This window comes from Rhinoderma darwinii, chromosome 2 (assembly GCF_050947455.1).
Source record: "Rhinoderma darwinii isolate aRhiDar2 chromosome 2, aRhiDar2.hap1, whole genome shotgun sequence".
Taxonomy (NCBI): Eukaryota; Metazoa; Chordata; class Amphibia; order Anura; family Rhinodermatidae; genus Rhinoderma; species Rhinoderma darwinii.
In genome coordinates, this window is record NC_134688.1 from 452,798,526 (window position 1) to 452,813,447 (window position 14,922).

The 14,922-nt window shown below is 41.8% G+C and overlaps 1 protein-coding gene across 1 annotated transcript; it reads right to left on the minus strand.

Moving 5' to 3' along the window:
- Positions 1-484: 484 nt before the first annotated feature.
- On the minus strand, positions 485-7,612 carry ADAMTS1 (ADAM metallopeptidase with thrombospondin type 1 motif 1). The gene is made up of 9 exons (XM_075854521.1): positions 6,835-7,612; positions 5,621-5,967; positions 5,264-5,396; positions 4,724-4,891; positions 4,179-4,465; positions 3,550-3,736; positions 3,295-3,467; positions 2,717-2,892; positions 485-2,456 (listed from the first exon to the last, which is right to left on the minus strand). Exons 1-9 carry the CDS (start codon positions 7,400-7,402, stop codon positions 1,721-1,723), a joined length of 2,775 nt encoding a protein of 924 aa, XP_075710636.1. The 5' UTR covers positions 7,403-7,612; the 3' UTR covers positions 485-1,720.
- Positions 7,613-14,922: the final 7,310 nt, after the last annotated feature.

A 14,922-nucleotide genomic window follows, 5' to 3' on the forward strand; every position in this document is an offset into this window, starting at 1 on the left:
CTCGTTTACGTCTGAAAATAGGTCGTGTGAACCCAGCCTTAGGGTCCGTACACCAACTGCTGAGAAAGTAAGCGGCTCAGCGCTCACCGAGCGCTTCTGCTGCTTCGTTTTAGTGATCGGTGGGGGTCTCAGTGCTCGGAATGCCCACCGATCAAAACTTCTGGCATGTCACTATGACAGGTCAGAAGTTTTCTGAAAGTTTAGTTACCCTTTAAAAGCCATGTCTTTGCAGGGGATTTGGAGCTCTGTATAAGAAAAACAAAGCTCTGACTACTACAATGATATAAGAAAAAAATTAATCAGCACCACATTTTTAACCTATTCAGATTAAAAAATAAAAAAAGGTGGACATGGACTTTAACTCCCGGCCTGAAGTATTTACACCATTCACTTTGTTGTTACAAATCAATAAATCAAACAAGATTGTCAGGGAATGTCAATTTTTTTTTTAATGTTTCTAGTTACATATAATAATAATAATAATAATAATAATAATAATAATAATAATAATAATTATAATGCATAAATACTCTTTTTCTCGTTATAGAAAGCGATAACTTAAAATATAATCCGACTGGTTGTACAAAAATAAATAGGTATATGAAGTGTCAATAAAGGATCCCTTCATGGAAGGAGCTGAAGCAAATACTTATAAAGTATACTTTGTCTGTGTAATATATATATATATATATATATATATATTATACACAGGCACACACACACACTCACTAAAGTCATATTCTCCAACCGGACACAGACAATTGACAAATGCCGGTTGGCCAACAGCTGTGGATGGACCTGCTATCCCCAGGACTGTCTAACAAATGTATTTCCATATTGCATACCTGCAATGTGGTGCATATATATCTTTTTATGTTATATCTCTATGTATGTACAATCTCATACTTTATACTGGCCTAAAATTTAGAGCCCCCACCCCATTGTCTATGTTATTGGTTTCCTCACAAGAGCTTATTTGGAACCAGATGCTAAAACCTTCAAGGGCTAGCATTCACATCTGGCAGGAAACTCCTTGAGGACGATACTACTATAATACGCAAGTATAAAAAGGATGTGCCCCACAGCCCTAAGGTTTTATATGATCACATGACCTTTTGATGAACTATTATACATGCATCATTTAAAGTAGAGTTTCCAAGGCACCTAATCTGTAAGTCTCACAAAAATGAGAATATGGCTTTATTACTCGATAAAAATATTCTGTGATATGATAGCAGCCATAATGAATTATACTGATCATGTCCAGCTCCCGATTTTGCCCTTGTTAAATGAGGTAGGTTAACCCTAAGCAAGGACAAAATCCAAAAACTTCTGAAGGCCCGTTAAGAACATTTCAATAATTGGCTTATAATCTTTAAGGAGCCCAAGTTTTAATAGATAATATGGCCGCCATCTTTTGGGCTCTATCGTTTAAACCTAACTGGTAACAGAATCCGAAAGTTTAAAAATAAACCCATAATGCCCAAGGGAGTCTAAAGATGAAGGATGTAGAGACAGTAATATGCCCTTCTTTCAAACCTACGCAACTTATTCAACCTGATGGTCCAACCCAACCAACAGATATTTGCACTGTTCCTGCTCAATAACTTTCCATCGTCTGGTTTGTACAAATCGACAAACACGTTCTACCTGCCCTTCCGCTTACAGCATGTTGATATTTTTGTAAAAGAACCCAGAAATATTCTTGGCCAGACGCTGTTTAACTGCAGATGGAAACAGTACAAAAGTCTATTAAATGTTTTGGTTTCTTTAAAGGATCACAGTTGTCTTGAGGCAAGTTGCTACCCTCGAAAGACACACACTTCAAGAGTCTCTTTCTAAATCCCTTCCCACAGGTCTTAGAACATGAGGACCAATCTCCCAATTGCCATTGGGGACAGGGACTGTCTGCACATGACCGGACATCGTCTGGCTTCAGCTCATTAGGACAGTCTTTTGAAGGTTGACCCCTTAAGTCTTTGCACTCAACAGATCTTCTCTGCCAGCCTAATCCACAAGTCTTTGAGCATTCACCCCATTCTCCGATGACCCACTCGGAGAGAATTGTTTCTTGTATAGCATTGAAGGATCCTTTCTTCTTATTCAAAGGCTTTTCTGGTTGAGCTGTTTTCTTGACAAAATAAATGTACTTGATTTTCAGTCTTTGTGAATCTCCCACAGTGAGGACCTGTATAGTGATGGGTTCCCTCAGTGGCTTGAAGCTGCGGAGTCTTTCTAGTGAAGCAGTAGAACCACTGTATGTCAAAAAGTTGCCATTGTAGGAAATGTCTTGCTCCAATGTGGATAACCTATAGTCACCATTGAGCATATAGGTGCCATCGGCTGCCTTTACAACTAAGTAGCTGCCATCATGCATGGAACCCCTGCTGTTGCGTTGTTTGATTTCGATGTTTGTTGCGCCAGCAGGGATGGTGATAACATCATGATACCCAGGTCTAAAGAGGAAAACATTTTTTAGCATTTATAATGTAATTCTGCAAACACATGAATCACTTAATAAGTAACTGATTAAAATGGACTTCAGTCCTGAGAGTTAAACTGTGAATGCGTAAAATATCTAACCCCAAGGTTTTGTCAAAGACCCTATGACAGAAGGTAACGTGACAACTACTGTATTATTTATGATCCTCCTAAAGTTAATGTATCGAATGAAGAATTGTACAATAACTAAATCATAAATAGGCAATGAACATACCTTGCTTTTGTAAATGTCCCAGATAATTTCTTACAGGTGGAGCCATTTCCTCCACAGATTCCGCATTTGTCAAACTTCTTGTTGGAACCTATTACACGATCACAGCCGGCCTTGACACATTGACCTTGGATACAGACGGAGGTTGAGTCGGGGCTGCATGAAGTACCATCCGCTACCTGGACAGGGCAAAGGGAAAAAATACATTATAATAAATGTTTGGCACATATACTAAGAACTACTAGAAATTTCAGTTCTAGCTCATAATAATTAAGGTGCTATGAAATCCACTAAAAAACTCCGGGAACGTCTTGAGATGCCACAGTTTGTCTTAGATGTTCTGGAGATTGCTCACTTATGTGATGTATGTACCTAGATGTGCCAAAATCCAAAGCAATACAATGAGATTGTTGGTGGTTGGATCACCAAACCCCTGGAATGGGTGGTAACAAGGCTTTCCATAATTTGCTCTAGAGTTTTAGGGGTCAATGTCGAGCCCTGTTCCGCAATATAATAATGCTTTAAGTCCTGCACTATTCATTAACACCCACTAATAAACAGTAGAAAGTCTATGGACATACCCTGGGGCTCAGCACAAAGAAGAATCCAGTGCCCTTTGCACGGCATACAAGCTTGCAACGGTCTTTTGGACGGACTCCGGCAAACTTAGGTGTCCACTCAACATTGGGCCCGCTTCCATGTGTCTTGGCGATGTCATTATGAGCTTCACATTGCTCTTCTCTGAATGTCTTGCCTGAGGATAATAATAGATGAGGTTTAGAACCCGAATAGTAAACCATGTTCAGGATTTGGACATTTGTTTTTAGGTCACTTACCATTATTTTCAGGGCAGTCCTGGACATTGCATGAACGGTATTGAACCCTTTTGCCTTCACAGTATTTTCCACCATCCTTGGGAACTGGATTGTCACATTCCCGAATAGAGTACTGGACTCCACCACCACAAGTTCCAGAGCACTCGCCCCATGTGCCCCATGCTCCCCAACCACCATGTACAGGAGTCTGTAATAACATAACAAGGAACGTTAGTAACTAATATCTAAAAATACTATGAAACTATTCATAATTTAGCTAAGAACACTTTTTACGGTTTGCATCTAGCGGACCAAGTTTGGAGCAACTATTTTGTATTTCCATAAACCTCAAATAGAGATCAACTGCATAGTTGAGTCAGAAATAGACTTTAATGATTACTAAATATAGTAAGTATGTTGAATCTGGCTCCTTTAAGATCAAAGATCACCACCAGTCCAAATGTCTAACCAATCAAAAGTTGACCCGTTCAGGTGGCAATTTGAGTTCAGCATATGGACAAAGTCTGACAAAGTGGTACCAAAATGACTCAAATCTAAGCTTAAAACCAGTTTTTGTTCCTAAAATATTACATGTTGAGTTATTTTTACTTCATTCCAATAACTACACGAAAAGGAAACATAAAATGTACCTCATAGTGTTTCTTGTCTGTCATCTCTGTGCACTTGCCCTTTAGACACCTCTTCCCTTCTCCACAACTGGTTCCATCAGCCCAGGGGAAGTGTTTTGTTTGGCAGACAAGTAGTCCTCCAGAGACTCCGGTGCACCATAAGGTCGTACACGTGCTGGCGGCATCTGGACAATGTCTGGATTCCTCTCCAAATGTAAATTGGCACTGCTTATTGGCATCATACAGCGTTCCAGGGAAATCTGATGGGAGTTGGATGGGTCTGCTAGGCTTGTCCAATAAGCACTCTCCTAATTAAGCAATCGAGAAATATTTGAGTACAACATTTGTCGGAGAACATTTTCTCACAGACTGTGACATCTCTCTTGACAACATTCCTGGTCTATTTTACTACAGGATAAAAAAAACTAGGTCCGACTGGCAGCTCCAGTAGACTTTTAAGAAACATACAACACTAGACAGTGGCACATATCAAGATAAAATATACCTAATGGCAGCAGATAGACCTAAAAACATCTAAGAAGTTCAATAAAGCTAAGACAACTTACCATGCCCATTATCCAAGAAGGACGTGATCATATATGCACTGCAAGGAGACCATGGTTCATGTCTATCCAGATTGGAGAGCATTGACGCCATCATATGGGAATCCTTTTTCTCAGTATTGAATCCAGCGCATTGTTTGGCATCATCATGAGGCATATTAAAAACATGACCTGGAAATACAAAGTTTTGGGTTATAGAAATATTCAAGAGATTCGTTTCGGAACGCTTCCACGTATGAAATGCGCTTTACAGTTCTACACTAAACTCAACAACGTACTTGAGGAAAGTCTTCCGCTGATATATGGCCAATATCAAGATTGCAAACATCCCAAGTGATTCCTCATCATAAAAGTTTTAGCACTTGAGGATGCATTCTTTTATGGGTTCTACTGTGAATAGGCATAAAATCTCAAGCCTGTCCTTCTGGTGTCTCAGTACAAACATTAAACTTAGCGTTTCCTTCCTGAATTGTTTATGTAAGGACTAAGCTATATCCCAGTCTTAGCGGAAAGCCATGTCTTAAGAACCATTGAGACACATACCTAGTTCATGGGCGGTGGTGAAAGCGGCTTGCAAGCCGTCATCTTCAATGATAGAGCAACTGCGACTTGGATCACAAACGGTTCCAACGTCGGCCATCCCAAGGGTATCGCATGTCTGAGCTCCGCAAAGATCCTTAAAAAACAAAATAGTCTCATTAATAATAAGATCAAGAACATAGGTCTCTCAGTAAATGTTTAACTTTGGCTTGATGCCCTGGCTGGAGAGCACTGGAGGTTTTTTTCCTCATAGTCCTGACCATTTACATCATTATATATATATATATATATATATTGCATTATAATCTGAGTAAGGATGGACTATAACAGTATAGGAAGATTAGGATCAGAGTCAATTACCTGTCTTGTAAACAGAATTGCTGTATCGTAATGTTCTGCGTGTCGGTCGCTGGGTGGGTTATGTTGCTTCTGCCAGCTGCAAAAGTTTCTCAATGTCAGGGCAGCATTGGATGACACATCAGGTCCTTTCTGCTCATCGTAGATGACCAGGATCTTCACGACCACCAGGCTGATAGAGTTTCGGATGCTGGGATGCTTGTAGAGCTTAGCAGCAACTGACATTAGGGTAAGTAGATAGTGCTTTAAATTGCTCCCGTGAAATTCAGCCATAGATTGGTCAGCCACCAGCATGGTCTCCACATAACGTGGGCTGGAGACAAATCTTTTTTTACGTGAATTTCCCGATCCTGCAAAGAAAAAAATAATAATATCAAGGGGGCTGCAAAGTTTGGAAATAATTCATAAATATTGCATCCCTTTCTGGGTTTTTTCCTACATTGTAATGTTGCCACTTGTAAATAGTTTTTGGCTAGCTAGAGAAGATCTGAGTCACCTTCAACCTTTTTTAGCATTGAAGGAGTTGATGTAAGATTCACTTCCACATGTAATCACAGAATCGTACTTGTGACTCCTGCCAAACGGCTGACTGCTTCCCTGACCCTGAAACCACAGCACCTTTCCAAGACACTGTACCCTTGTCCCGACGTTCAGCTTCTGAATTAACACTTTCAGCTTTGGCCAGCTATACCCAACCTATTCCGTACATGACAAACCCAATGTCCCAAAGGCTGCAACAATCCTCCATTATGGTTTTATGTTATCACAATTACCAGCATTTTTATAAGTGAAAATCTGGGTATTACAAGTCTTGGTAAAACATGGTGCAAAAAGATAGATAGGTATAATTCACTTAGAACTAAGGAGAACACAAGCGCTGGCATGCCCAATTTTTTGCAATGATGTCAATCATAACTACATGCTTTTTAACACCTTAAGTTCCACAAGTTCCCAGAAAGTCTTGCCACCGGCTACATGTGCTGTAGCAAACTGCTCAGCCCAGTGACTTGGCTGGCTGGCATGATTCCAGGGCATAGTAGCCTACTGATTTATTGGCCTGAGAATACCCAACCAAGAAAAGCTGTGCAACTTTTCAACTTTGTGGTGGAAGAAAGTTTACAGAAAAAGTTTTTAAACATTAGAATTATTTTGCTATTTTTTTTTTGGGGGGGGGGGGGGGGGGGGGGTAATGCAAAAGTAAATGAAGTGCACCATACCTGCTAGTGTCATAGTTTGCCTGGACTGTGGCTCCTCTGAATCCAGCTGCTGCTGGGAGATGTCAGTCACTCCACACTTTGCCTTGACACGACTCCTCTTGCTCACCAGATGCAGAACCATAGTATTGGAAGAAGAAGCCATGGTCAGTGTGTGATTGCTGGGCTGGATGAAATACTCTTCCCCCCGGTGATAGAAGGCTCCTCTGATCCCTGCACAGAGACTCAGGGCTGCACTGCTAGATGGATCCCCATTGACAGAGCCAGAATAGAAGCAGTCAGCCAGGTTAGTAAGAGGTTCTGCAGAGTCCTCTCCAGTAGACTTGGGTTGACCCACATACTGCAGACTAAAGTCCTTAGCAAGAAAGCTTGGATCAGGCTCTAACTCCAGGGTGAGGGCTTCTCCAAATGCATCCAGGCGGTATATCACCTTCCCATCCTTAGCTGGACCTTGTTCAGTGTCTAGTCTGACAGGGACCACCAGCTCTTCTTCCATTGATACACCTAGGACAATCCGGGCATAGACCAAGGTTGCCATGCAGGGCAGCAGATACTGCACACACCTCATCATTGGCACTGGAGAATGATACAAAGTTGCGCACGGGTTCTCAGTGCGTAATTGCGCACAGGGCAACAAAGTTGCAGGAAGTTCTACTGGTGGCTCTGAGGCTGCAGGACTTGGTATATGGCTTGCTAGAAGCTTTCAATGCCTTGCACGGACTGTGTGCTCCGCTAGTATCCAGCAAGCTTGCTCTCATTGACTCTGGATCATGACTGCCGGAGCCTGACACCCTGTGCTGGAATTTATGGGGCTTGTCCTGTGAGCCCTCCCCTTCAGTCTTTGAAGTGATGTGATCTCATTTCGTGCGTAGTCCTGGAGGAACAAAACCCTTCCTTATGCTGGATCCCGGCCAATGTCATCAATCATGGGGATGGGAGGGGGAGAAGCAGCTGGCTTACAAATCTGCAGCAGGAGCACGTCTTTTGTCAGTGACATGGACTCCAACTTTGCAGTCGGTGCCACCTTAAAATAATAATTATTCACTACTAATTAATATTACATCCCACATATCCCCTCATACATGCATTACTCCTATACTGAACAGGACATGAAGGGTTAATCTGCATCTTAGTTTTTGCTACATCTGTATGTTCACAATTTCATGATTTTTTTCTCCCCCCCCCCCCCCCAAAAAAAATGACTTTTTTTTCTTACCAGATCGTTTCTTAAACCCGCTCGTTATCATTCACTTTGGAAAAATGTGTAAATGAGCCGAGTAGTTAATTATTCACGGAGAAGGAAAACGTTTGCTTGGCACAACTGTGACTTGGTATAGGATAAATGGGTAGTGTTGGTAGTTATTCATTTACCATGTTATTAAGGTGTATATACAGATGTAGCAGAGCTGAATCTGTCATTGAACTGTGATAAGTGAACTCCATAAGTTTATGGGCTGTCCTACTGAAAACCAGCGATAATACATTGTGACGTCATGACGAGATGTGCTAAGTTATAAACTCAGCTTTGCTACTTCTGCACAGCTATTGTGGAACTACTAATCCGAGCATGTTCTGCCTTTCTATGGTTGCAGGGGCTTTTGGCTGGCAGCGGTTAAAGATCCACATATTGGCAGTCCGGTAAATACACTGTAACTTAATGTAATATCACTTCCCCCCCCCTCCCCCTTGCCACATACTATTGAGGTCCTGTTACAGAGGTGACTTACAGTCAGCACAGTCCGGAGCCACATTCTGTTTTTCACATTGCCAGAAAACCCTAAAACTTGTAATAGCATTGGGATTATATTAAAAGTCAGCATGTTATATTACCTAGGACGCTTGTAGACTTGGAGTACTGGGAATTACATGGCTGAGAGTCAACTCATAAAGCCGCAATGCTCCAATTTCAGAGCAAGTTTCGTAAAAACGTAAAACCGCAGTTTTTATAGTGACGGAAAGGGTTAATCCGGCTTTTCTTGAAGGGGAGTTTTCCAGTTCTTGGCTAAGGAAGCGGTGGGAGGACTCAAACTGGAAGCAGATGCTGTGCAAAGTGCTGGATCTAGAATGTTACACTGACTATAGTCTCCGCAGGACATTGAGGTGGTGTCTGTACTGTGTCGCACCTCCATCTAGGCGCAGCTCCGCACTTTTAACACTACTGTTCTTCTCTTGGCAAAATCTATTAATAAAAAAAAATAAAAAATTTGAGCTGGACTTTCTTGGAGGGAAGGTCTTCCGTTCTAGGAAACAGGAACAGTGAGTCTTTCTCAGCTTGTACAGGCCACATTCATATACGCAACCTGCCCCTCACACATTTCCATCCAAGCTGCGCTCGCTCCAATATAGGACAGACTTATTAATATTATTAACCACTTCACACCAGGGCCTTTCCAGCCCACTCTATATAGCGGCGTACAGAGAATGCCCATACCTATGCTCTATGGGCTCCCAATGTAATGCTGGGTCTATACATGCTCGAGATGTTCGATAAGAAACTGATCTGGAGTGGCAGATATTTTTCTGGACTTTCCGTCAGCAACCCATTACCAAACATTAGATTCAGAATCTCCTTGGTCTGAAATGGCTGATAGCAGTGAACAATAGACCTACACAGGTTTTAAGCTAGACCTAAGGGATCTATATTGTAATTCAGGGAATGTTCTAGCTGGCACGCTGGGTTAATATGAGCCCGGAATGACGAGTTGTTCTATCTGGCACATACTCCGCACATTCCCTGGCACTCATGAGATTATGTAACGTTTGGAAATCTGGGGTATTTTGATGGTGAGGTTTTCTTTTACGGGAGGAAGCATCATTTTACAGCATTACACCTCAGGGGTGTCTTACAGAACAGTACTGTAGTCTCGCATGTATCAGACTGGTAATTCAATGCTGAACGTTAATTCTTTAATCCCATGGGAACTCCAGACTCATGTAAGAGCTTCATTCAAACATGACAGCGCAACCTCCCAGTAAGGCCTCATGCACACGACTGTAGCCATGTGCACGGCCGTGATTTTCAGGGTCGGCCGGCCACGGATTGTCACCCGCGAGCCGCCCGCAAATCAGCGTCCGTTATTTCCTATGAGCCTGGACCGCAGAACACGGCCGTAATAAGACATGCCCGTTCTTTCTGCAGTCCGGGCTCCTGGGCAATGCAAGGGCTGTGGAAACCACGGTCGTGTGCATGGGCCCATAGAAATGAATGGGGCCGCTATTCTCGTGGATTGTCGGGGGAATTTCAGCCACAAAAGCACGTTCGTGTGCATGGTGCCTTACAGAGAATTACAGGAACCAAACACACAACCATCAGGTGCCCATTGTGATGGCAGGTGAAGAACCTGAAGATGTGGTCTGGTCAGAAGAAGTTGCCCTTATTGATATATTGGCCTTGGTTACCCATTTCTTGCACGCTTTCGCCTCTAGACGATCTGTAGGTGATGTGATGCGCCAACAGGGGTTTCTGTAGTGAAAAGGGCTTCGTAGCAATAAATCATGGGATTTGGGGTAGGTCGATGTTGGACGTCTTCTTGTTGACCTCCTCTTGACTTCCGTTGTAGAAGGGACAGGTGCCATGGGTCTAGGTTAGTTCCAACCTTATGAGACCAGCCTGAGATCTCCATGGGCCCCATATCATCTTGAGTAGCGGCCTATACCAGATATTTTCTAGATAGGTTGGAGACCTCAAGACTAGGCAACTGGGCATCTTCTATATATTTTCCAATCACGACTCTATCCTGAAAAAAACAAAAAACATCCATCCAAATGTATGACATAACCAAATATATTCAGCGCAATTGTTTTCTCCAGCGTCTCCATTATTAATAGCGGACAGTGCGGACATTGGATGTGCACTTGCTGTACTCATACGGTTATTAACGCTGGCGGAGAGCCTTCTGCTAAGACATGATATTATCAGAGATGGAAGATCTACTTGGCTAAGTCTTCTAACCACACAATGTGTCATACACCTAGATTTCTGGGAAACACTCGCTCTATAATTGCTTTAACAGAGATATTTATGATGAGCCAATATTTATTTAGCTTCTATAGATTGATCATGCCAACCATTTTTGGAACAGCTAATCCCCACTCCATACATTTATCTGTGCCATTTTGTTTGCTCAATACAGTAAGATTAGAAAAGATATAGGTAAAAAGATGAACATCGCTCCTTCCTTTTACCTGTAGATACAATATAATTTACCACAATAGTAGAATTAACAGCTGGATTAATTCTCTGGTTCCACCTTAAATGTTCAGATGTATTTCTAAAAGTGGACACCAGGTGGCAGTGTTCTCCAATGTGTTGCATAAAATGGCTTTTATGATACTGTTGAAGTCATCTAATTGTTTCCTACCTGTTTCTAAATTCATAACCACATTTTTTTTTACACTTTGCGGTTACAAGTGTTTTCCAGGCGTCTGACGTCACATCCCAGAAACATCTTCATAGTGACTGACTGCAATTCTACTTCAAACGCATTGGCAGCTTCTTGTTATATTTGCTTTAGACTAAGCTGAGAAGTTCTCAACATGTGCAGTCTGAGGACTGGGGCAGATATCATGAAGACTTCACAGTCCTGACCCCAGATCTTCGCTGCTGATTTGTTAAACAGGATAGCAACCCTGCAAAAATAATACACACGACTAGGAAAAAAAAAGGGAAAAGAAAAAAAGGATTCATTGCGGCATAAATATTATAGTTGCTATGTTACCAGGAACATGGAAAATGACAATGTCACATAGGTACAAACTGGGTCTGCTCCACCCGTCACCCAATTGTCTGCAATTTTCAAAATTTATATGATATATCAGGGCTGTGTCATTTTTTAAAAAAATATTTTAAAATCATTATATAAGTCCTTTGGTTGTTTTGTTTCTGGGAAAACTGGGTAAGAAACGGTGTCGACCCCATTACAGTTTTCACAGGGGTTGTCACCCAGATTTCTAAGACTCCTGAATGGCAAATCTGCTTAGTTCTAAATCAAGATAGATTATAGGAAGGAAGCCCTGCCATTCAGGAGTCTTGAAAAGTCATTGATGTTGGTTGTCATTCAGCTTCCCAGTAAGAGGAATAATACAGATACATGTCAATAGCATTTCTAACAATATGACAAAAGACACAAAAAAAGAAAAAAATCCAATAGTAAAATTCATCATCAGTATTATCATCATGAATATATGGATTTAAAGGGAAGCCCAATTCTTTACCAAGTTTGCTCAATTTGATGTCTTTGTAGTTCATGATAGTGTAAATTTGCTGTATTTCCGAATATAACTATGTATAGTGTAGTTGAGTTTGTCATCTAGCATAATATATTGTGGCATCAGTGGTTTTTCATGGACTGCAGGTCAATTTACAATGTTTTCATAATGTAGAAAATAAACGATTCAATGACAGATTCAGCTCTGCTACATCTGGTGTAATGGTTTTAGTGCGCTGCAGCAATTCCACATAATATCCACCAGATGGCAGTGGAAGACAATTTATACAATCCAAAAGGCAAAATTCTGTAAAGAGATCCAGTCACTAGAGCGATGAGATGTTCAGGTAAAGAGAAGCAGCAGGTACAGGTGTCCCAATGAAAGAGTTTGTGCGACTGCATGCCTTTTTTATTTACACAGGGGGTGCATAATCGTTCAGCCCTACACACTCAAATTAGAGGTTCCAGGGGCTATTCCGCGGGTGCAAATGTATCCACTAACTTATTTTTAAAGAGACACCCTATAAATGACCTGAAAGTGAGAGCTCAATACTGAAAATAATATGAATTGAAGTAATAGACATCATCGCTATCACCAACATCATCATGAGTAGTAGCTATCATTTATGGGCATCTTAAAGGAAAAGACACAAAGAGAATTCCGTCTTAAACCCACCTTAAAGATTAAATTATTATTATTATGGATCGGGATTACCTGCTTGCACCTGAGACCATCTTGGAATTGCATTGTGAGTGCTGCTGCTTTTCCATTGCATATATGGCTCCGTCACAAATGTTATTTGATAGGAGGAATAGAGCTGCATACAGCGCAATTGTTCCTGTGATAACGACGGACACCATGACAGAACCCTGACGGACCTTATTGTAAAAGTCAGTGGAATCCATCTGTTTCTTTATTTTACAATAATAGCCATCAAGTGTACCTATCTATGTACCTTTTATGTCAATGAGTTTTAGAACATTATACTACTGGAATTCCAACGGTTTGGCCACCAGAGGGCAGTAAAAGACAATTTATATAATTTTTATCAAACTTGTTAACAAGAATGTTGAATAATATCTATCTATCTATCTATCTATCTATCTATCTATCTATCTATCTATCTATCTATCTATCTATCTATCTATCTATCTATCTATCTATCTATCTATCTATCTATCTATCACAAAAGTTTGAACAGCACATTCCAACAAAATGAAACAAAACGTGTATACAGGTGCAAGAACGCCTGTGACTGAAAATGTATACAGCACACAAGAAAATGGCGACAGCACACTGCGAACACTAATGCCACCTAAGCCACTAAATATAAATAAATATCCATTACTGCTAAATCTACTTACAATAGGGAGGTTCTTAGCGCACATTTTGATCAAATTGCGTGAGCCCGCCTGCCACGACAAGGCGATCTCTATGACTTGCCCCACCAATCAGCGCCTTTCAACGACACTAGCGGCGCATTAACGTCATCGCGCCACTTCAATGCTTGAAAGGCGCTGATTGACGGGGCAAGTCATTCTGCCCTGCCAATCAGCACCTTTGAACGACGCGTCATTCAGCTCCAGCAGACCTGCTCAGAAGAGAACAGATCTGCATTGCCACTGAACGGAGCGGGAACGGGACCATGTGAGTATGTAAAGTTATTTGTTTTTTTCTAATAAAACTGTGAGTGGCATTATCTACAGGGGGGTCTATATGTGGAGATGTGGGCCACCGTATACAGGGGGGTCTACATGTGGGGCACTATCTACAGGGGAGTCTATATGTGGGGATGTGGGGCACTATATACAGGGGGGTCTATATGTGGGGATGTGGGGCACTATATACATGGTGGGTCTATATGTGTGGATGTGGGCCACTATATATGGGGGGGCCTATATGTGGGGCACTATCTATATGTGGGGATGTGGAGCACTATATACAGGGGGGTCTATATGTGGGGATGGGGGGCACTATCTACAGGGGAGTCTATATGTAGGGATGTGGGGCACTATATACAGGGGGAGCTATATGTGGGACACTATATACAGGGGTGGGCTATATGTAGAGCACTATCTATAGGGGAGCTATTTGTAGGGCACTATCTATAGGGGTGGACTATATGTGGGACACCATATACAGGAGTGGGTTACCTGTGGGGCACTAGCTACAGGGGGCTCTATGTAGGGCACTGTCTACAGGGGTGGGCTATATGTGAGGCACTATCTGTAATGGAAGCTATATGTAGGGCAGCATGGTGGCTCAGTGGTTAGCACTATTGCCTTACAGCTCTGGAGTCCATATGTGGGCACTATCTACAGGGGCTTCTATGTAGGGCACTATCTATAGAGGCTTTATGGGGGTCACTATCTACTAGGGCCTATGGGTTCACTATCTATAGGGGGCACGGTGTGTGTGTGTGTGTGTGTGTGTGTGTGTGTGTGTGTGTGTGTGTGTGTGTGTGTGTAAGACAGTGTATGGTACTATTATAATCAGGGACACAGTGTATGGCGCTATTATAATTAGAGGTTCAGTGTTTGGTGCTTTATTATATTTAGAGGTGTTGAGAATTTGAACTTCGTTTATAGGTGCAGAAATGTTTTAAAAGTGAGAAGCTGAAAACATCTGAGCAGAAAACTGCAGAAATGGGTTGTGGAGAAATCCATCATAGAAGTTTGGACCGGAGGGAGAAGAAAAGAACCAGAATCTGAGACGTCACCGATGAGTCACTTAATGTAAATGTTTATTCTGCCTCTAATCAGCACTTTAGTCGCTGTAGGATCTGCAGCGAGATGATGGGTGGTATGATTTATTTTTTTTGTGAAACAGCATCTCTCAGCATATCCTTGCTATTGTTTGGGCCATGCTGGGAGATGTAGTTTT